This window comes from Lytechinus variegatus, chromosome 19 (assembly GCF_018143015.1).
Source record: "Lytechinus variegatus isolate NC3 chromosome 19, Lvar_3.0, whole genome shotgun sequence".
Classification (NCBI taxonomy): Eukaryota; Metazoa; Echinodermata; class Echinoidea; order Temnopleuroida; family Toxopneustidae; genus Lytechinus; species Lytechinus variegatus.
In genome coordinates this window covers 17,104,441-17,129,329 of record NC_054758.1, presented here as the reverse complement: position 1 = coordinate 17,129,329, position 24,889 = coordinate 17,104,441, and the positions used below count along the sequence as shown (strand labels likewise).

The following is a 24,889-nucleotide window of genomic DNA, read 5'->3' as shown; positions in this document are numbered from 1 at the left end:
TGTTGGTCGGGAAAAAGAGATTGACGATGATTTCCGTGTCCTAACAGAATCTTTAGAGGGAGCTGTTAAGTATCGATCTACATCGACCGAAGCACTATGATTTATATAAAAGTGTAAGTCTTGAGATAGCCCTTCTATCTTTGAGAGATTTCCATTCAAGTAACTACAGCGTCTGGGAAACACTACTGGTTCTCCTGTGATCTTTACAGACAAATCTAGCGGCTCTTCGTTGAACTGCTTCTAGTCTACTTATCTGGTCTTTCGTGTATGGGTCCCACACAGAAGCACAATACTCCAACTTTGGACGTACTAACACTTTATAGGCTGTTTCTTTTACATTTCGGGGGCAAGTATACAAGTTTCTTCGAAGGAGGCCTAAAACCCTATAAGTGGACCTAACCCCTTTTGCAACTTAACTCTTCAAATGCTCCCAATGATTCTAACCTGTATATCTTGTCAGTGAGATAGCGATGCACCTCTGAGATAGGACCGGGGAGGGGAAAGTTCTGGCCGAGACTGATAAGACTTTCCCTGTCGGTGAGACCGGCACCCTCTAGAGGCACGGGATCAAGACTGCCGTCTCCGATCACCGTCACCTGCAGGAAAGAATAGAGAAGAGTATTGATATATATGAGTGGATATATATATGTGGATATGTAAGTGGAAGAGCAGTGGTGTAGTGGATCTGACTCTCGCCTTGTAAACAGAGGGTCATGTGTTCAAATGACCATGAACGCACATATACTCTAAAAGCTGGAATACTGGCTTCAAGTCACATGACTCGAAAAGCAAGGGTTTTAAATGTCAGGTGACCTTTCAAAAATGACATTACCTTGGAGATATTCAGTTGATAACTTCAGTTATTAATTTCACTGATAACAGCGTTCACTTGTTAAGTTTTAGCATAAAAACTGGCAAAAATATACTACCCTACCAAGGAGGCTTGTGTGGTAATACACATTGAGTCATATACAGACTATAATAAATTTTTATATTTCTGTCAAACAGTGATTTTGAGACGTAATTTGAGATTTTAATAAGCTACAGGAAGCTACACAAGAATAGCCGGGCCAGGCCAGAAACCAGCAGAATAAGGTGCCGCTGGCATAGCTGGGGCTCGAATCATGAAAATCGGAGATCATATATTTCAAATGTCATGTATTTCTTAATTTTGCAGATAAGCATATCTGCAAATAGTTCAAGGAGAGGGTCACGACCGTTCCAGAGAATTTAGGGTTCAAAGGGTTAAATATCACTTCACCCTATATACCTAGTGAAAGTACCACATTCACAAATATTAAATTGTTTCCTACTTTTGTACGCGCTATGGTACTTTTTGTTTTTAGCGCCTCTAAATACCCATTATTATGATTAAGGACATTAAGACGGAACCGGAAATCTTACCAGAACCTTTACAGTTATTACATCAATGCAATGCTACTCACATTGTTGTTGAATGCTACAAGTCCGACTCTCTTGTGACTGTTCTCTGCTTGCAGTTTGTCAACCTGTTGCTGTATGGCCGACTGCATTGACTGAAAAATATTCATTCACAAGGACAGAGCAAAATTAGAAAATTCATTTCGAAATGGTTAGAAATTCCAAACAAATAAAAGATCGTTGTACATGTATTATGATGAGGTCAACACATTTTTTCAAATCCCATAATAAATGATAAAATAATGAATCACAGTTGAATTCCTAAAAGTTGCTAAAAGCATTTATTATCATGAATCTAACAGAAGATAACAGCAGGGAATTTTCAAACAAAATATCATAATTACACAAAAGAAGAAATTATTTAATATATAGTCTGATTTCTTCAAAGGAAGAAATAAATCTTACTTGGAGTCTGGATACATATGAAACATGCTTCTTAGGTTCAGGTGCAGCCATAGGTGGTGGAGGAGCAGGTCTTGGAGCGGCAGTGGCAGCGTACGTTGGAGGCGGCGGCCTTGGAGGTGCCTGTCTCTGGGAACCAACAAAGGACCTCTGGGGTGCAGCGACGTACCTCTCTTCCAGCTCGCTATGCCTCTCACCCTGCACTCTACCCGCTACAGAGGGCGCCGCACTGGGCTGGCGGGATGGTGGGGGTAGCGTCCCGGGCGGGGCCGATGGAATGGCCTGATCCAGTGGTGACGGAGGAGGTGGAAATTGCACTGATGACGCAGTTGATGCAGTTCTTGCAATCTGGAACTGGGCCAAGGCTTGGGCCTGGTCCTCGATGGTTTCCTGATAGCTGGCTAGCATCTGGGCATTGAGGGCCTCTTGTTGGGCGGCCCTAGACCTCTGTTCGGCGGCATCAAGCTCCTCCTGGTAAGCCTGCAGCGCCACCTGCTCGTCGCTACGCCTGCCTTGCAGAGACACTTCCCCAGATACCTGTACAAACATAAATATCCGGTCAGAACCTAGGCCGAGTTGAGATGGCCCAGAAGTATGGTCATTTGGTCAACTCATTTTTACCTTTAGACCAGCTCACTGTTTCAAACATGCAAAAATTTCTTTCACAATCTGAGTAAAAACCCCTTGATGTTCAATTCCATTTGACCACGAAATCCTCAAATCTTATTTTGATTTCAAATCTATAATAACACTGCGATACCAAAGAACCCCAGTGAAGAAAAAAAATCACAAAAGTTCAATATAACCAGGGGTGTAAGTGGTCACAAATAAAAAGATCTGAAAAAAGCTGAAGAGTGTTGAAAAAGTCTGAAAAAGAAAGAGCTCCAATACTTTTTTGCACAGAGGAAAGCAAAAAATAAGCTGAAATTAAGATGAAATCAGATAAAAATCTGAACTCTCACACCCCTGATATAAACTTGCAAAATTTTCAGATGATGCATTATTTGAATGCCATGTACATGTTTTGAAATCATAAAAAAATATAAATCACAAGAATCATACAGCTTATGCAATACTATACGACTCAATGATTCTGGCAAACATAGAGGGCGCCCTACCTCTGTCGTAACCGCCATGCTCCCAGACACATCCACACAGAAGATGACAAGTGTGTCGGCACCGCCCCCTGACCCCGGTCCTACGACGTAGGTACTGTCTTCTGTCGTAGGGACGACTGTATCATCGGTGACAGGGTTTTCGGTTTCACAGAACTCACAGATCCAGCACTGGTAAGCCAAGGATAGAATGATTGCCATTGTTCAAATTATTAAATAATACACTAGTTAGACCAACGAAATGTACTTTACGATGTCAAGGTTAAAATGTTGAGCTTTGATAAAAAAGGAATTAACATGTAGTTACAGTAAACACCGATTTTATGAGAAAGTCTGTAATTCTTATTATTTCTAATTATGAATATCATCATCATTATTGTTAATTTGCATTATCATCTTCATCATTATTATTATTGATATTATCATCATTCATCAAAACCTTCCTTAAGTATGTCTGTGTGTGTGTCCTGCATGTTGCTTGTCTCTTTGAACATATTTTCTTCCTGGTTTAATATCTTTTCATTGTTTGTATTTGTTAATATATGTATGTATTTTTTACTTGTATGCAGGGCCCCCAAGAAAAACAGTGCTTAGTCCACTGATGGGGTTATCCTGGGTAAACAAAATGAAATAAATAAATAACAGAGAACCATGGAATGATATTTGAAGTATGAAAACAAACAAAATGCTGCCACCCGGAGTTGCCTGTAAGAAATTATAAGAAATCTAAAATTCCTATAACCCATTTAACCGGATCACTCATAAAATTTTGTGATAAATGTAATACGACAATCATGCTTTGATGTACATTGAGTTTGCCCTCTTCTGCACGAATGGATTACTTACCTTTCCTGCGTATAGTTTTGATATTTTACTGAGATGTGACATGGCAGCTCCGCAGTTACTAGAACAAAAGACCGGTGACCCCGTCATTGTGTTCTCGGCCTGTACAAGCTTATCAAACTTGACGGCGACAATGTTAGTATCAGCTCGACGAATCTTGGATGAGCCTATGTATCACGGGGAAAAGAAGAGTTGAGATAACAATGTACTATAGAAAAAAATTAGGGGCGTCGCGGTCTAGTGGTTAAGATTCTTGTCTTTCAATCTGAGGGACGTGAGTTCGATTACTAGTCATGGTGTGTTTTCCTTCAGCAAGAAATTTACCTGCATTGTGCTGCACTCAACCCAGGTGAGATAAATGGGTACCAGCTGGAAGCTATTCCTCAAAAGCTGTGAGCACCACAATAGGTAGACTAGCTTAGACGGGGTAATATAAGAGTGCCTTGAGGGCCTAACAAGGTGGATACATGCGCTATACAAATCCTATATTATTTATCATTATATTGTAAAAGTGTATGGCCACCTCTTTATAGAGTGAGTCAGAAAATAAACTTTACTTCTCAAAAGTTGCTAATTTAGTGGAATTTTTTTTTTTAAAATACATTACAAATTCTACAATGATCCTAACAGGAAGCACAGCAGAGAGGTTGTTCTCATCTGACATCAGGCAGAGAGACTCAAGCAAAGTTCAATTTGTAATGTATAAATAAAGCATATGTTTAAACAAACCAGAACAAGCTTATTTATTACAAATCAGTTATAATACAATATGAGATATTGACCTCTTGATATATAAAAGCTGTAAATTGTACTTCATGCATCTATAGCATGCATGTATGAAACAATATAAAACAAAAATTTGCTGACAAATGAAAAAAAAGAATACCCGGTATCTATTTTGTGCAATTTTTCAATATAATTTGCATAGATTAGCTTTATATTGGTGACAAAATGTCAAAATTCTGTGCAGAAATTGAAGAACAACCTTGAAAATTCCCCAACTACTGGGGCAAGAACTAAATGTGCACATCCATTGTAAGAAAATAAAAAAGCAGTTGATTTTCATACTTTTTTCAGAAGTACTGGTATTGTTCCCTTGTCGACAAATGAAAGAGATTACATATTTTGTGCAATTTTAGAATAAATTTTGCACATCAAAATTAATGCAAATAATATACATGCAGGAAACCAAAGTTTTGAATTTTAGGTATAAAAGTGAAAAACCATTCAATAACGGTACATTGTTTCAAAATCAAATAAAGGTTGATTTTCATACCTTTTCTCAGAAGTTCTTGATACTGTCCCTCTTGGAATGCTGCGTAAGTGGGGTCATCCATGGGGTCAACCTCCCCTTCCTTTTTCCTCATCGGAGGGAGAGGAGGAGGGGCATTTCCCCTAAATGAGCCGGCTGTAGGGGCGCAAAAGAGTAAACATTAAAGTTTATTCACCTTATGCATAATTTATAAATCATTAATATAGCTCTAAATTGCAGCGCAGTAGAATATATGCACATAGTTTCTGCGCTATATAAATCAGTATATTATTATTATTAAGCGTTATATATTTATTGCTCTGATATTGCAGACTTTACATGACTATTGATGAGTAATAAATGTAATAATGGGAGAATTGGGAAGTTATCATTAAAAGCATTCTTAGAAGAACGTATTAAAATCCAGAGTTCCAAAATGATATTAACTTGGATCTCATAAAAATATAATGCAAATTTCAATAATAATTTCAGGAATTCTACATACATGTACATCATAGGCAACACTACTACTATTCTTAGAAACTAAACCATCTTTTGTCTACCTTTACTGATCAAATATTGAATCACTGCGCAAATAAACCTTTATTTAATCAGTGAATACAAATTAAACAAAGTTCATTAGGATATAATCTTTGAAGTGTTTGTATGGTGGTAGATATAAGGTGGGAGAGTCTAGTGGTTCAACGTGTGTGTAGTTACAAAAAGGACAGTTGGATGTCTGCTGCATAGAAATGAAATTGAATGAGGGAGTCTAAAGCTGCCCAGAACGTCAAGACGCATCATCGCTTTTACTCTTCACTGCAAATCTACTCCCCACTCTATCACTGCCAGTACCTTAACCCATCTCAACTCATCTACACTTCATAAAATAAAATAACATAATATTTTATGATGTGTTATTTTATGATTGCCATTATTCTAGACTCTTTTCGTTAAAATTCAGTAAATTTTGTGTTACCATTAACCTGAATATCAAAAATGTTGATGTAAGTTATAGAGACATTGTGATTGGTAATGGTAGACACGGTGGATAATGGACACAACATTATATCTTTCTTTAATGTATTCACTTTTTTTTCAATATGCAGTGACGATATAAATGAGAACATACAAAAAAACCCTCATCTACACACCACCGGCCGCCAACACTTCTCATCTCATGTTATCCAAATCATAAAGCCCATCTGGTATTTGTTCTTTTAAAGACAAAACCTCACATCATGAAAGATACTCAATAGGTGGTTTCAAACCGCCTCGATCACAAGAATCCCCGTTAAATTACGAGAACTTTTTAAGGCTAAAAAATACCCGTTAATTATTCCTGCATTCACACCGCCCCAAAACACATCCTTCGGGATAAGTTCCCGAAGTTACGAGCATGCGCAGTGTTGTCTGATAAGCAGGCAAGGCGGGAGATTCAAAATCACTAGCCCAGCAGCCACCCACGCCGCCGCGCCCAACGGCACGCTGGGATAAAAGTTCCCGTAATTTGCTTTCACATCGCCAAAATACCTGCGACCTTGGAAAAATCCCCACGAAAGTTCTCGTAATTTCGCCAAGTACCTACTATTTAGCGGGTATTTTCTTTCGGGGATATTACGCATAGTTTGCTTTCACATTACCAAAATACCTGGTATTTTCTGATCGGGGTAAATTTCCCGATCAGAGAATACCTGGAACTGGCGAACTTCGAGGCGGTCTGAAACCGCCTAATATCACTCTCATCTTTCACTTTTCTCATCTTTCAATTTTCATCTCTACATCTACATACAGAAATATTTATAGTGGTATATACTACTGGCCCCGTTTGAGAGTCATAATCAAAATGAAATGTAAATATACCGCTTTTAAACTCAAGTGTGCCCATCCCCCCTTTGAAAGTGAGGACTTTTTCTTTGTTTTTCAAATTTTCCACGGACGAAATGACCTCCGATTTTAGGTTAAAACCCTCCCTTTGTTTATAACGAAATGTGCCTCCCCTTTGGAAAATCCTGGATTCGCCCCGTTTGTGACTACTCACTTGGTGAAGAATAAACCTCTCCTACATTAAAGGAAAATGAAACCTTTGTTTTAAAACAGAAAAATCAAAGAAACAGATCAACAAAAAATTGAGAAAAATTGAATAATGAGTTATGAGCATTTTAAGTTTAGATCATTAGCATAATGTAGATCCTCGAGTTGGCAATGCGACAAAGTTGTGTGATGTCACCGGTGAACAACTTTCCAATTACTTTTCTATATATTTCACTTCAACCGCTGCTTTTATCATATCTGTCAGTAGATCTATCATGTATTTCTATAAGAGGGCATGTAATACAGATTTTTAAAGAAAACATTATGGATAAAGAGTTTGTATCACCATAAGAAAGAGCAAAAAGGGACATATAGGGGTATTCTATAGTCCATCACAGGGAAAGTTGTTCACATGTGACATCACACATCTTTTTTTGCATTGCCAACAGGAGGATCTCCATTCGGTACCATTAGTGATCACAATATTCAAATGCTCATAACTTTCTCATTGTTTGTCCGATTTTTCTCAAACTTTCTTTAATCTTATTCTTTGATTTTTCTCTTTCAACACAAGCTCACTTGTTCCAAAGGTTTCATCCTCCATTAAAGTGCATTGATAAATAAAAGATGGTTGAAACTTACGACCAGCATATTCATAAGGATGACTCTGTCTCTTTAAGTAATCATACGGTTTGGCGTAATCGCTGCTTTTCGTTGATGCCTTCTGGGTACTTCGGTTATCGTAAATTGGTTCTGGCAGGATAAAAATAAACAAAATTTAAAGATCTTTATATTCATATGCTATTTTCACTCTTGTTTTCAGATATTAAAGTATATAACTTTTTTAATCTGTAGTGGCAGGGATAAAAACATGAAATTTAAAAATCTGTATAATTTTGCTTGTATCAAAATGAAATTAAACAATCTAAGAGATACAAAAGAACACTTTCACAGGATTTAAAGGGTCAAAATCTGTTTGTTATTTTCATTCTTGTATTAAAATTAAATCTTAATTCTTTTATCGAAGAGATTAATGAGAGTATTGTATAAACCTTCTTCAGATTAAAATCTAGTATATTTTAAAAACTAGATAGTTGTTCTTGTACCTTTAAGCAATAGGCATGTGAAATAAAACATTTTGGGGGAGACATGCCAAGATTTTATAAGAACCTGCAGATGTTTTTTTTTCTATTAGGACTTACAAAACACTACAAAAGGGGATAAATGACATAATAATTTAATTTGTGTATTCAATTCAATTCAATCTTTATATCGCAAATAGGATAAAAATAAACATCAAATAATGTGATAACATCATAAAATAAATTGTGTGGCTTTCCATGAAGGATATAAAAAACCTGTAAGGCTGGATTGCCAAAAACATAGTAAAAACACAACAATGTTAATAAAAAAACTCAAAACATTATAGTAAATACAATGTAAGAAAAAGGAGAAAAAACACTTAGAATACTAAAAGACACGAATTGAAGGGGGGTAGCTACGTTGCAAGTAATGCATTGATATAAGCTGTGAAAATTAATAATCATTTACTAGAATTATTTTTATACTGTTTTCTTAAAGAAGATATAAATTGTAAATTACATGTAGTTGTTATTTGGGACCTACATAACTCAATGATTTAGCTTCGTGACTAGACTTGGTAGACCATAAAATGAAATTTATTGGATGAACTTTTATTATCATTATTGTATTGAAAAAGATCTATGTATAAAATTGGCTTATCATATCATACACTTGACAAGTTTGCAATGCATAGAATTGCATACGTGTGTATGCCAGTGCATGCTGTATATGTATACAACCCTAATGAAATTCATAAGTACCAATGAACAATTAAACCAAACTGCACACATGATTACACAGCTCATTAAATCTTTTGTTGAATTAAAAAAAAAGCGGAAGAGCAAACAGGCATAATACACTTGTTTCAGATTGAATAATTAGTACACATAATGCAAGTTGGAAAATAACAATTGCTGGTATTTTAACAGTAACTACATGTACATACCAGTACAGTGACAGGTACAGTGACAAAAATATCATGCAATCTGATTTATTCATTATACATCTTATACCACCATTTTGTGATATTTTCCAGCCTTTTAACAAGTTGTTATGTAATTCAGTAGTTTTGTTTGCGTATGTTCAGCATTGGGCAGATGCTGGAATTCTTGGAAATTTGAATTTACACTATTACCAAAAGTACATTTTTTTTTTTTTTTTTTTTTTTTTTTTTTTTTTTTTCGCGACCATAGAGCAGCATGGACTTGTTTTGATTTCGGCCCTCAAACCCGGGACAAAATCCACCCGAATCGTATTTATTTCAGCTGATAATATTTTGTAAAGATGAATAATAGCAATGGCTTCTTCTCAACCTTCACATGGTAAACAATATTTGCTCAGAAATCGTGCGGTTGTGTCGGATTCTGGTTCTGAAGATTCAACCACTATGTCTTCAACGTCGACGAACACAACTGAGGAGGCGCTTAAGAGTCTACGTACAGATCTTGATGGTTTCGCTCAGCAAGTACTAAGTAAGTTAGATACATTGAGTAGCGGCATTTTGAGTATTCAACAGCAGATTAAGACCATTAACTCAACCCTAGCCGATTTACAAATCTCAGTACAAGATACAGCAGATAGAGTGACTGAAATAGAGCAAGTGAAAATACCAAATGTTGAGAAAGAGGGAAAGGATGTTGCCAAGAGACTGACTGATGCCATTACAGCATTGGAAATACATGACCGTAAACAGAATCTATTGTTTTACGGAATCCCCACCACAAGCACCAACAAGTCCCAGAGGAAAGCAGTCACCGAATTACGCAGCGCCATTTCCAAGCTTGGATTTTCGCCCCAGCAAGCGGAGGATATCCCGATAGTGAACGCCCACCGCATACCCCGAAGAATTCAAGCTGAGAAGGCTCGATCTGATGCGACACCGTCAACACCGGATCCGATCATCGCAAGATTCGTAACGATGTTCGACCGTGACTCCATACTCCAAGCATACTACGAACAGCAGCGAAAGCTTCCCCCTGGAACCAAGATGCCTTTCACTCTTCGCACAGATCTTCCTCCCAAATTGAAAGAGAAGCGTTACAAGTTGGAGATTAGTGCTTATAGGCTTAGGAAAGAACAAGGAAAATCTACCAGAATTCGACTAGTAGGAACTGATCTTTCTCTTGAAACGCGTAACAAAGGCCAAAAAGAAGCACCATGGGTTAAACATGTTGACTAAATTATGGCAAGCCTGTGCCTACCGATAAGCTGACATACTACATCTGGATAGATAGTATTTTCGTGACGCTTTTTTATAGACTATACCAAGATTTATTGATATCTTTTGAGTTGAATTTCAAAGTCAGCTATTATTCACTTTAAAGTGAAAGAACTTATTATTTCTAAACCATATCAATAATATTTTGCTTTCATTTGATATTACATCAAAAATCGGTCATGTTTTTTTCTGATTCACTGTTGGCTTTTCGGCCGGAGAGTATAAAGCTCTGGCTGGGGCAGTTAATGGTGGGTCGGGTAAATGTGACTCATGCATGGTGTATTCTGGTTTATTACAACTTTCTTTGGTCAAAAATAAAGCAAACTGGGATTTTATACAAACTTATGCAAATAAACTGAAATTTGCTTATTGCTGTTCATGTACATCTCAGTGTGCCTGCATGTAGATGAAAAGAAAAAAGTGTTAAAACTAGTCAAAGGACCAAAGTAACATGCATGAAGTAAGAAAATTGTTAATGCTAGTCAAAGGACCAAAGTAACAATGTCATGTATGAAGCAAGTTGTTAAAACTAGTGAAAGGATTAAAGTAATATGTATGAAGTAAATAACTTCATGTTTTCAGTTAAGAAAAACAATGGTTTAAAAATTTATTTTTAGCTTTAATTTATTCATTTATTTTGCTTATGCATTGGAGTAACCATGGGTGCATGGGTAAGGAGTACCTACAGGTATACGCATGCAGTGAAAAGTATTCAATATATTTCAGGTCTGACATTAGAGACTATACTATATTTGCAAATTCTTTTTCAGGCCTCACCTGTTTTTAATGTAATTTACATTATTTGAAATTACTAATGACATGTCTTGTGCAGTGACAAAACGTAAACTACTCTAGACATGTCTATCTACACATGCATACCATTTTCTTCTTGCTGCATATTGCAATGTGAAGGCCAGTATGAAATTGGAAAAGTCTTATGAATTGAGAAGTTAAGAAAGTTACTTATTATTTCAGCTGTAAAGTATTATGAAAAGTTGTGACTTTAAGTGGGTTGGATACCTTGTCACAATGTCAAGTTTTATGGAAGGATTTCACATGTATGTTCGATATATTGTCTACGTACATGAATTTGTAGATGTCTTTGTTCTATGTTCGTATAAAGAAAAAACCCACAGTAGATGTGTTACAACTTTAGGAAGAAATGTCTTGCAGAAAACATTTTATGTTAAGCTATCGAGTGTTTTGTATAAGGAAACAAGAATGTTGTTTTATTATGGCTGATGTCAAAATAATAACGGTAAATTGTAGAGGACTAGGTGATAAGAATAAAAGGAAGGATGTCTTTGATTACTTATGCCGTAAAAATGGCTCAATCTATTGTTTACAAGATACTCATTTTGATGCAGGATTATCTGACATAATCAAACAAGAATGGAATGGAAAAGGATTTTTCAGTTTTGGAAATACACAATCAAGAGGAACTGCCATTCTATTCAATCCTAAACTTGATTTTACAGTAAATCAAACAAAAATAGATCCTGAAGGAAACTGGGTAATTTTGGATTTGGTAATGGTTTCACTGAAATTCACATTGATATCATTGTACGGACCAAACGAAGATAATCCTGATTTTTATGAAAAGATAGGGAAAATTGTAACTGATTTTGATAATCCACATATCATTATATGTGGTGACTGGAACTTAACACAGGATCAAAATATGGATAACTATAATTATGTAAACATAAACAACCCCAGAGCTAAGGGAGTGGTTGAAGAATTAAAAAATAAATTTGAATTAATTGATCCATGGAGACAACAAAATCCATATGTTAAACGTTTTACATGGAGGAGAACATCTCCAGTAAAACAATCCCGTTTAGATTTCTTTTTGTGTTCAAAAGAGCTTTTGTCTATTTTAAAAGAAACAGATATATTGCCTGGTTATCGAACAGATCACTCAATGGTCACTTTAAGTCTTAGATGCTCTGATTTTGCAAGAGGTAAGGGATACTGGAAATTTAACAACTCCCTCTTAGAAGATCAAGCGTATGCAAACTTAGTAGTTGAAAAAATTATTGATCTTAAAAAACAATATGCTGTATCTCCATACATAAAAGAGAAAATTCAAGATATACCAAGTCAAGACCTGCAGCTGACTATAAATGACCAGTTGTTTTTTGAAGTCTTACTAATGGAAATAAGAGGTTCAACAATATCTTATTCTGTGAAGAAGAAAAAAGACATGATTGAAGAAGAGGATTTGTTAGAAAAGAATATACAAAGATTAGAAAGTGAACTGAGCTTTAATCCCAACAGTGATCTAGAAAGACAAGTATTAGAAAAACGTATTCTACTTCAAGAAATAAGAAATGTGAAATTGAAAGGTCAAATGATAAGAGCACGTATAAACGCCATTGCATATGGAGAAAAACCTTCCAAATTTTTTTTAAATTTGGAGAAGAAAAGAAATGTTGAGAAAACTATGTCGTCTATAACTTTGAGCAATGGATCAGTTGTTGACAACCCAAAAGAAATAACAGATGAATGTAAAAAATTTTATTCAAAATTATATTGTAACAAAGATCATACTTTAGACACAGAAAGTTTTTATGACAGGTTAAAGAATTTGGAGATAAACAAATTAAAAGACCATAACATGAAAAGACTAGGTGGTCCTTTAACTTATGAAGAAGTGACTGAAAGTCTTAAAAAAATGAAGAATGGGAAGGCCCCTGGTTCGGACGGATTTACAGTAGAATTCTTCAAGTGTTTTTGGAAAGAATTGGGACATTTTTATGTCAGAGCAATTAACTATTCTTATAAGACAAAGAAGCTCTCAAATTCACAAAGATTGGGAATTATTTCTTTAATACCCAAAGGAGAGAAACCTAGACAATATTTACAAAACTGGAGACCTATAACTCTTTTGAACACGTCATATAAAATTGCATCTTCTGCTATAGCCAATAGAATTAAAAATATATTGCATGAAATTATCCATGAAGATCAAAAAGGGTTCATGAAGAATAGATATATTGGAGAAAATATTCGTATTATTTATGATACTCTCCATGAAACTGAAGAATTGAATACTCCTGGGATGTTGTTATTACTCGATTTCGAGAAAGCTTTTGATTCAGTTTCACATAATTTTTTATACAAAGTCTTAGAAACATTTAATTTGGGGCCTTCCATTCATCAGTGGATTCAAACGTTTTATAATGAAAATATGTCTTCAGTATACATAAATGGTCATTTGTCAGAACGTTTCTTTATAAATAGAGGCTGTAGGCAGGGTGATCCCCTTTCCTCTTATTTATTTCTGTTATGTGCTGAAATTTTAGCAGTTATGCTTCGTCAAAATGATTGTATTAAAGGAATTGATATTAAAGGAAATATTCGGAAAATTACTCAGTATGCAGATGATACAACCCTCTTTTTAGATGGTTCGGTTGAATCTCTGAACAGTGCCCTTTCTGTTATTGCGATTTTTTATTCACTTTCAGGATTGAAAATTAATGAAGGTAAAACTAAAATTGTTTGGATTGGATCGAAAAAATATAGCCCATACAGAATTAAAACAAAAATGAAACTCTCGTGGGTCGATGATGGCTGTTTCACTTGTTTAGGTATAAACTTTTCTTTAAATTTAGATAACATTGTATCTCTTAATTACATACCTGCCCTAAACAGGGTGAAGCGCCTAATTCAAGTCTGGTCAAATAGAAACATAACCCCACTAGGTAAAGTAACTCTTGTTAAAACTCTTTTTCTGTCACAATTTAATTATTTAATTTTGTCTTTACCAAATCCATCACCTGTGTTTATAAAAGAGCTGGAAAGGGTTCTGTTCAGTTTTTTGTGGAATAAAAAACCTGATCGTATCAAAAGAATTCAGATTTGTAATTCCTATATGGAAGGTGGTGTGAAAATGGTAAATATTGAATGTTTCTTTATGTCGTTGAAATTAACCTGGATACGAAGAATGCATAATGGATTCATGGATAATATATGTTTCAATTCTTTTTTGCATGCCATCCCTTTTTCAGACTCCAATTTTTTACTTTATAGTCATGGCTATTTAGAAAAGTTTGTTAATACAATAACAAACCCTTTTTGGAAAGATGTACTTTCCTCATGGTGTATTTTTCGGAAAGCAAATAGATGTTCCAGTAGAAGAGAATTCTTTTCTGAACTCCTATGTCATAATGAAGACATAGTTATTAACAGAAATCTAGTTAACTTTAGGCACTGGAGTCAAAAGGGTTTAAGATTTGTCAACGACTTAATAGGAACAGATGGTCGGGTTTTAAGTAGACAAAGAATTATTGAAGTGTACAATGTTTCCATTGATTACCTTACATATTTCATTATAAAACAAGAGATCAGTGAAAAGTTAGAGAGTTTTTCGCAACCCGATAACGATTTTGTGAAGTTAACCACTCCATTGAGACCAAATGTCATTACTGTATTGATGAAGCAAAATAAAGGTTGTAAAAATATTTATGTTCCATTGGTGAAAAAAAAGGTATGTAATAACTTTCAAAGAAAAAAAAAATGGGAAGAGAGAATCGGAAAACAATTCTCACTGGAGAAATGGCGTTGTTTTAATTCTATACCGTTTCAAGTAATGACAGATGTTTCAATCAGGTGGTTTCAATATTGCTTAATTAACTGTATTATTCCAACGAATTTGTATTTGTGCAAAATCCAAGCTAAAGCAAGTAGTACTTGTACTTTCTGTACCTCCCAAGTTGAAACTATTGAACATCTGTTCTTTGAATGCCACTTAGTTAAAAAAGTATGGGCATACTTTGAAAGGAGACTGTTTGAAAGATGCAAATTAGTATTAAAATTAACCATGGAAAATGTTCTTTTTGGAATTACTCCCATTAAATATAATAGAGCCTTAAATACACTGATTATTTGGATAAAATGGATGATATATAAAATCAAATTAGCTGGAATTCGTCTTATGCCACAGAAAATCCTCAACGAGTTAAAGAATTATTTTTTGTACGAAAAAGCTATTTCATGTGAAAATATGCAGCAAGCATCTTTTGAAAAGTGTTGGTCAAATTTTATTAATCTTTTCGACTAATGTCGAAAAGATTGTCAACTAATGTCGAAAAGATTTTCAACGGTTTGCGAGATACAATTTTGCATCTTTTTCTTTCGTTCTCTACATAAATTAAAGCTATGTTTTTGCTTTTGGTACCGTAAATGATTCATTTTGTAATAAGACTGTATTATCAGCTTTTTATACTGTTAAACACTCACTTTCTGATTATTTTTGTACATTGACTGAAAACAAATGTAAACTGAAGCCATATTGATTGTGCAAGCAGATCTACATGTAAACTGATTATATATTGAATAAAACACCCTACTGTGGGTGAAAAAGAAATTGGAAAAAAAAAAAAAAAAGTACATTTTAATTTTAACAAGCTCTGAACTCTTTATTTTTAAAGGAAGTAAAAAAAATAACAAAAAAGGAACTAATTCAAAGTCTTGTTCAGTCCTTAACTAACAAGAATCATAAAATTAAATTTGAATAAACATTTTCAAACAATAACAAGAAAAATATTATTATGAACTAAAAAAAATGAAACAAAGCAAAACACAAGATAAATCGGAAAAAAGAATTTCAATGTAATAACACTTCCGTTTTTAACTTTATTGTCATAAAGGTTGAATTCCAAGATTAATTCTCACCTGCACCTCCACGTCCTTCTCCTTTTGTATCTCCAAGAAAGTTATCATAAAGCACTAAATATGATGAAAGATAAAAGAGAAAAGAAGTACATGCAGTGAAAGAACAAAATAATTCATATCTGCCCAAGACATTCTTATTTCCTGCTTAATCATGGCCCTTATAATTATAACTTACTAAATATAAGTCAAGAAAAAAAAGGTATATTATTTGGATTGACATTTTTCTGGTACTGCATACATTGTCCTCGATTTTAAATGATTAAGCGAAATCAAGCAATTAATTTTCAAGCCCAAAATGTGTTAGCCCTTTGTCCCCTAAGTTTGCTTGGCAGATATAATTCTTCTAGAGAATATTTGAAATCTTAATCACAGAGGGCACATGAAAATTAGACCACTTGTAGAATATGATATATAGGCTTATGGTTGAATTCCAATGGGTGGGTAAGCACTACTGTCATTTAATACAAGGTGAACACAATGCTCAAACATGACTTTAAAAGTGGACCCTAAACAAATCATCATTTGATCTCAGAATAGGTACCAAGTACAAAATCATCAAATTCATTCCTGGTAACATTTCATATCATGAAGATAACTTTACTAGTTGTCATGTTGGTGCAAGAACGCCCTTCGCAAAACATTTTCACGCACCCCATCAGTGCAGTAACGCCCTTACACGATGCCCTTATGCATGCTGCTTAGGGCATATTTGCGCACATAAGTTGTGCCAAAGTGTGATGTTGAGGGCATTCTTGTGGTACATTGTAAATTGCCAATTTGCTCACTGCCAACTCGTCCACTCACCAAATGGTCTACCTTCTTACCTTCATTTAGTCTAATGCCATTCCGTCCATCAACATTTCGTCAAAACACGATCTAACAACAATTGGTCCAATCATCACTTCGTCTAATCACCAGTTGGTCTAGAACCCATTTTATTTTCCTTCATTTTGCACAATAAACACTCCAGTTTAATTATACCAAATGGTATATAGACTAAATGACTATTGGACCAACTGGTTATTAGATGGAATGGAATTAGACCAAATGAAAGTAGACCATGTAGTGAGTGGACGAACTTGTGGTAGACCAAATGATAGTATACGAGTTGGCAATTGGACGAATTGGCATTTGACGAATTGGAAATAAACCATTCTTGCACTGATGCCAACTAAGTATACCGTTCTCCGAGTGGATCATGGCCCAGAGGAAATATACTCTATACAAAGGAAAATGTCCTATCAACTTATTCTGCAAGCAAGCTAGGGAAAGGAATTTAATTCTTAGTTTGATGGCCCTACTGAAAAGGCACACTATTTTCTCTCCAGCCTAACTTGTTAGAGGCTGTTCTCACTACCATCCTAAAACTAGTTTAGTGTAATGAGAACGGTCGAAGCGATCTTCCAAACCGATTCATAAAACCACCTCGCGGTGTAGTTTTCAAGATTGCTTTGCCTTGTTAAACTGGTTTTAGCGTAAGTGAGGACACAACCATTCTTCGGAAAGCGATCTTCGCACATTTTGAGCACGCTACTCCACACACTGTGTGTAGAATGCCAACGCTCCGTTTTTTTTTTGCGTGAAACGTGTCACCCCGCTGAGAGCATTCCCATACCAACAACATCGCTGTACTTGAATTGATTTTGAAAACCACTTCCGGGTGATCAAGTGGGAACGCTAGCCAAGCGATCTTCCAAACTTGTTTCCTGAGCCGGTTTCCAGTAAACTAGTTTTAGAAAGTGTAATGAGAACGGGGTCTTAGTTTGTTAGGGAATTTTGATTTGTTAATCACATAATAAAAACATAAGAAATACAAAAATAAGGGAAAATGATAAGATCATTATTTTCAAATTAGTAGAAAATTAGTTTTTTACACACACCATGATAATAGTGGGATCCTCTAGAAAGGCTATTCCTATTTTCAGATGACTGAGATGGTTGAGAAGCTGTAACAAATACACACAAGACAAGGACGAAAATAAATACGTACGCACATTCATTTTTGGACGAAACAGTACACAAAAATGAAGGATGAAACGCAAAGGCCCGAATTCACAAAGGTGGTTTTGAAAACCCACGGTTGAATCCATGGTTTATGCAGATTTCCTGTATAAATTACACTTAATTTAGCACGTATCGGGCGCGTGTGTAAGAAATGTCCAATGCTGATGCGGGATTATGTCAGTGCGCCAAATTGACGCCTGTTGCCATGGTTATCCACGCTATTTTATTCATGAGTCCACTGTTTGAAGAGAGGACTCATTAATTCAAAACAGTGGACTCATGAATAAAATAGCATGGATAACCATGGCAACAGGTGTCAATTTGGCGCACTGTGACAGAATCGCACCTCAGCATTGGACTTTTCTAATATACGCGGTAAAATAAGCGTGATGTACTCAGGAAATCTGCATAAACCATGGACTCAACCTATGGGTTTTCAAAACCACCTTTGTAAATTCGGACCAAAATGTCTGGATGAAAGCAGGACACAGATATGCATGGGAACAAATAAAATAAATTTCTTGAGATGCCCTGATGAAAACAGAACACAGATTTGTATGTATGGGAACAAAAAAACAACAAGTACTTGTTTGAGATGCCCTTATGAAAATGTATACAGAAATAAATGTAGCACAATAGATACATGTAATTATTATTGATTGATGTGATAGAGGAAAATACATATGGAAATGATTAAAATAATAAAACTATATAAATTTTTGTAAGAGATAAAAAGTACAAATATATAAGCATGGGACCAAAGAGAATAAGATAAAAATCAAAATTACCTGTAGGATCAAAGTAAATTTATTAGCTTTTGACAGGTACAAAAATATATTATTAATGCTATGGATACGCAAGATTGGGAGGAAAAAGAATGCATGCTGTCATTCTAAAGTAGAGAGTAAATTTTAAAATTCCAATGGAATCTTGTGATATTTTCGTTACAATTTTACAAATAATTAGAGCAAACATTGATCCATACAGAATTTAAACATCCTGCAAGCTAGTAATATGCTACAAATTTAGTGACTAGTAGCTGGTGGCTTATTTAATAAGCAATTGAAAGCTAGCAAACAGTACATGCTCGGTGAAAGATTGCTTAATTATTGATATTTCTCTGCATGCCATCACAAGTTTATTTTGCTTTTCGGTAGCTAGTTACCGTCTTGCCGCTAACTAGCAGCTAGCTTGAAATTAATGCAAGGGAATAAATTCACTATGATCTCTGAAAATTTTCAAGAAACTTGTTCGTCTTCATCCTTTGCACATAATATTATTAAAAGTATAATCGACGATTTGCTGATTGTGATATGTTTCACTGAACTGTTGAGACAATTAAGATGGCTTGAGTGATTTTCATTTTCCATGTGAAATATGGAGTACAGGATATCACATAGGGCCTTCTTGTGAGGAATCACCCATCCATGAAAAATTACCCGGTATACTGAATTGGGACACATGCAAAGTCTAGACTTTGGACTTGAGAATATTTGTTCTTTAACTGCCAGCAAGCGGAAGGATTATGTTAAATTTTCAATTCTTGTTTAAGCCTAAATACTAGTAATTTGTATTTGAATATGATGAGAATTTACAACGGAGAAAGGAAATTAACAATTCTAATTTCCGGTGTCCTCTTTTATGAACCCAAGTATCCAAAAATGCTAAACAGTTTAAAAAATATATAACAGTAAGTGAAATCTAATACAAATTCTACAGATAATATTTTTTATTTGTTTAATTTGCATTCAATCATTTGCATTTTAGAGGAAATAATGTATTTCCACTGTCGATTATTCTCTCATATAATGTGTGTACTATAATTAAAACAGTTTTATTACCCTACATTTATACAAATGAAATTGCAAATTTAACAAGAAAACAAAAATAAGATAGAAAATTGAATGTACTGTATTGACAAGGGAATGTGCATTTTGACAATTTGTCTTTTATCAACTGGCTATTACAATGACAGTGGGTAAGAATGGGACCCCCCCTCAGGATACGAAGAGATTAGCCAAGAAATAATAATTTCAATGGCAAGAGACGAGGCAAATATCATTATTCAAAAGCAAATCTTTCATCTTAGATACAGCATTTAAAGGGGAAGTTCACCTTGGAAAAAACTTTGTTGTAAAAATCGCCGAAAAAATAATAAAAAATATTGGTGAAGGTTTGAGGAAAATCCGTTAAAGAGTAAGAAAGTTATTAGAGTTCAAAGTTTTGGATTTGTGACGTCATAAACGAGCAGCTGCCCCATGTGTTATGATATAAAATGCATGAATTTCAAATTTGTATGGTTCCTGATGACTTAATTTTGTTTTCTATTCATGATTGGGTGTGAAATGATTTGTCTATTGATATACAAAAGGTACAGAGAAAACCATTTTCAATTTTCTGAGAAAATGACATTTCATTGACTTTTTACCATTCACTATGTAGGAATGCTGCTCGCATATGACGTCACAAATCAAATAATTGAAATTCTAATAATTTTTTTAATTATTTGATGAATTTTTCTCAAACCTTCGGCAATATTTTTAATTATTTTTTCTGCTATTTTTACAATAAACTTTTTGTCAGGGTGAACTTCCCCTTTAAACCTAAATTCTAAGAGAATAAATAATTTGACATTTCATCCTTACCACCACCATCACCATCACTTTCTGGCTGAAAACCAGCGAGATGATTGTATTTATGTTCCTCATCTACTGGTGTAGTGACATGGGATACAGCACAAGATGAGCAATGGAGAAGGGTAAATAGATGGTTATGGTAATACAACGTTGGATGGAAAAGGAAAACAAAGAGTAAATCATGGTAATATGAATGAATGATTATTGTAAAAGGTGGAGTAAAAAAAGAAGTGTTGGATGGAAATGGAAAACAAAGAGTAAATCACAGTTACATTGTAAGTGAATGAATGATTGTTGTAAAAAGTGGATTAAAAAACAATTGTTGGAAGGATATAAAGAGAGGGAAGAGGAGGAGGAACAGCGGAAGAAGTAGGGGGAGGAAGAAGTGATTGCAAAGAACATGGAGGAGAATGAAGAGGAAGAGAAGAAAGCAGATGAAGAATAGGTAGAGGAGGAGGAAGAAGAGGAGGAGAATAAGAAGAAAAAGAAGGAGAAGAAGAGGAAGAGGAGGAGGGGAGAATGAGAAGAAAAAGAAGATGAAGGAGAATAAGAAGAGGAGGGGAGAATGAGAAGAAAAAGAAGATGAAGGAGAATAAGAGAAGAATGAGAAGAAAAAGGAGAAAAGAAGAAGAAGAACAAGAGGGGAGGAGGAGGAGGAGGGGGGAGAAGAAGAAGAAGAAGAAGAAGAAGGAGGAGGAGGAGGACAAGAAGAAGAAGAAAGAAAGGGGGGAGAAAAAGAAGAAGGAGAAGGAGAAGGAGGAGGAGGACAAGAAGAGGAAGAAGGAAAAGGAGGGGGAGAAGGAGAACAAGAAGAAGGAGGAAGAGGAGGATAAGGAGGAGGAGATGGATGAATAGAAAGAAAAGAAGGATAGGATGGAGACAAAGATAATGAAAATGAGGAGGAATGGGGAAAGAGGAGGAGGAGGGGGTAAAAAGAATAGAGGAGAATGAGGTTGAGAATTAATAGGAAAAGAGGAAACTATAAAGGTAGTAGGAAGAGGAGCTAAACAAGGACCATTATAACATGAAGGACGATGTAAAATATTTTAAAATCTGTTGATGAGTAACAAAGAAAACAAAAAGCACAAAAAACAAATAATAACAAGCGAAAATCATGCAAGTTTATGAGCACCAAATTCAAGAAAAGGCCACACATCCGTTTCAAAGAAAAATATAACCACATATTAATGAGATGAATATATATGCAATTAATTGTAATAATAAATAAGTTGCCAAACCCTGGTTTGGGGTTTTAACACTTGTCAAACAAAGGTCAGAAATTTTACGCTATTTTTAGCATGCAATAGAATGTATGGGTGATATATGAAATTAGCCATTTATACTTGGATTTGAGCAGAAAATACATGAACAAATGAGTCCTTCCTTAAAATGTACATACATAGTGCATGTATAGTGATAAAGTTGCACCAGTTATGTATACCATGTATGAACAAATGTACATAAAATGAGAACAAAAATGGTGAAATATCGGTTTCTGGTTTGGTTTAATGAATTATGACATCACAAACACCTGCGTTGGTAATCTAATTAGAAAGAAACAAGTGGAAAAACCACAACTTCCTGTAAAATTTATAATTCATAAAAGGGAAATTCTAGATTTTATTTCAATTTTTGCTTTCAAGCAGTTTTATATATTTTTGAATATCACAATAACCTGCACTGGTAAATGTAATTAGATTAACAAGTGGACAAACCACAACTTCCTGTAAAATTTATAATTTATAAAAGGGGAAATTCTAGATTTTTTTTAATGTATGCTTTCAAGCAGTTTTATAACAGGTATGCAGGAAGAGCATTATTGACAGTGCAAACAACCCATAAAGTCAATATGGTCATAGTATCATATGTATCATTAAATGTTGTTATACATGATATGTATTACCGGTACATATAGTTTTTTCTGTGCCGTTTCGAATTGTACTCTTTTATTGAAAAGGGATTACAGTCTACCATTATCTTCATCATCATCACCACCATCATCATCATCACCATCATCATCATCATCACCATCACCATCATCATCACCATCATCATAAACACCATCATCATCTTCATCACCAAAACCATCACCACCATCACCATCCTCCTAAACATCATCACATCATCATCATCACCATCATCATCATAATCACCATTATCATCATCATCTTCATCAACATTCATCACCATCATCATCTTCATCATCATCATTACCATCATCACCCCATCATCATAATCACCGTCATCTTCATCATCATCATTACCATCATCACCACCACCACCATCACCATCATCATCACCACCACCATCATCATCATCATCATCACCACCATCATCATCATCATCATCACCACCACCACCATCATCATCATCATCATCACCACCATCATCATCATCATCACCACCATCATCATCATTATAATTATACTTTGACAAGGACCTAGTTTCAACTGTACGACTTTTATAATTTGTTTCTTTATATCTTGTTTAAAGTTTATTGTAATGGGTATGAGTTATTAGTGCGTTATGTTGATGGAACACCTCACACAGACAGAAAGCTAGAATACACTCGGACAATGAATAGGGTTATCTCACCATCTGCCTGGGTGACGGCAAGACCTGACATTGTTGATCCCAAGGGTTGGTATATGCCATATCTGAGGAATGAATATAAAAGGAAATGATAAACAAAGAAAGGAATTCATTAATGAAGAAAAGTAAAGGGAGGGCAGGAGAAGAGAAACAATATATACAAGAAAATAAAGAGGCAAATGAAAGAAAAACGAAGAAGTAGAAAGGAGAAATAAAATTCTAAAGAAATGGAAATATACAAAAAATATTTACGGGTCGTGTGGTCCAGTGGTTAGAGCACTGGACTCATAATCGCAAAATTGTGAGTTCGAATCCCCACTCTGCCATTGTCTCCACTTTGATAAAAAGACCCGAGAGTGACATCCGTCATCTATAAGGTCAGCCACTGTGACTAATTTAGCTATAAGACGTAAAATGTTTCCGAGGTAATTGGTTATATACCAGCTTGGCGTTTACCAGCAAAACCCGTCCTGCCGAGTTTCTATGGGAGTGACCATAAACAGAACAGAAACAAAAAAAATGAGAGGGGGATTGTAAAGTACATGTATATGATGAGTAAAGCATTTGCACATACTTGTAGGAATAATTTATACTTAAGCTTCCAATTCAAATGTCTGAACATGTTAAGAAATCTAGCCAATTGAAAGAATAAAAGGAGTGAGGGCAGTTTGAAACCCTGAAAGGAAGTTCAGGAAACAAAAGCCACAAATATTAGTGAAACTAATACAGTAATTGATCTTTGACTTCCTCAAACTGGGGTGATTGTTCTTTGTTAATTTACTGGAAAATACATTGTAGTATTACAGTGAGTTAATATTGATAGAATTATGTTAGAAAATAGTTTAAGCTCCGATTTTGTTTGAGAATTAAAAAAAGTAAAATTCTAGCTAACTTTTTGAATTACATGTACTAACTGTACTTTCTAAACATTGTTTTTGTAATATAGGGGTGCATATGATTTTTTATCTACACAGGATGTTTTCAATAGCAAAACTTTGCTGTTGGAGATATTGGCACTGACTATTAAATGTGTCAATATTTTTGCAGGTTGTTAAATTTGCAGCCGATCAAAATCCACGAAAACAAGAGCTTATACAGTATTCTTTGTTAACTTACTGTGCTTGGAGATCAGCAGCCGTTATCTCTTCCGAGTCGGATCCAACATCGGTGAAAATGTGGGAGGATCCGAAATCCATTGCAATGCTCTCCTGTTTTCTCCCTTACTAATGAATATAATTGGTTTGTTTTCTGCAGGAAAAAATGAAAGGAAATTTTGAAAAATGGATTGATTATTCTTCTAGTCTACAAGTGTATCCATAATCAAGCTCCCTCTTACCTACAGAACCTCGTCTCCCTCCGATCCTCATCAGTTTCATCCGCATCCAGACGTCTCCGCTCCCACACCACTGCCCATCTTCAACTGCTACCCGGACCAAGAACTAAAACCAACTACGGTGACAGATCCTTCTCAGTTATTGCCCCGAAGCTCTGGAATATTCTCCCCATTAATGTACCTGCTCAGGCATCATTGTTAGAACTGTTTAAGTCCCTCCTTAAAACCCACCTGTTTTAATTAGTTTCACTTTCCAAT

At 35.1% G+C, this 24,889-nt stretch overlaps 1 protein-coding gene across 2 annotated transcripts in view; it reads right to left on the bottom strand.

The window, feature by feature from the left end:
* Positions 1 to 24,540, bottom strand: part of LOC121405696 (circularly permutated Ras protein 1-like) — a 40,667-nt gene extending 16,127 nt beyond the window's left edge. For both annotated transcript variants that reach the window (XM_041596602.1, XM_041596603.1), the window contains exons 1-10: positions 24,415 to 24,540; positions 23,302 to 23,363; positions 16,067 to 16,120; positions 7,729 to 7,839; positions 5,077 to 5,208; positions 3,804 to 3,967; positions 2,961 to 3,128; positions 1,846 to 2,379; positions 1,446 to 1,535; positions 445 to 596 (exon numbers count right to left, since the gene is read on the bottom strand). In XM_041596602.1, the coding sequence (XP_041452536.1) occupies positions 445 to 596; positions 1,446 to 1,535; positions 1,846 to 2,379; positions 2,961 to 3,128; positions 3,804 to 3,967; positions 5,077 to 5,208; positions 7,729 to 7,839; positions 16,067 to 16,120; positions 23,302 to 23,363; positions 24,415 to 24,494 (1,547 nt within the window). In that variant the 5' untranslated portion in view covers positions 24,495 to 24,540. The remainder of the gene's footprint in view (positions 1 to 444; positions 597 to 1,445; positions 1,536 to 1,845; positions 2,380 to 2,960; positions 3,129 to 3,803; positions 3,968 to 5,076; positions 5,209 to 7,728; positions 7,840 to 16,066; positions 16,121 to 23,301; positions 23,364 to 24,414) is intronic.
* Between the last annotated feature and the right edge of the window lie 349 nt (positions 24,541 to 24,889).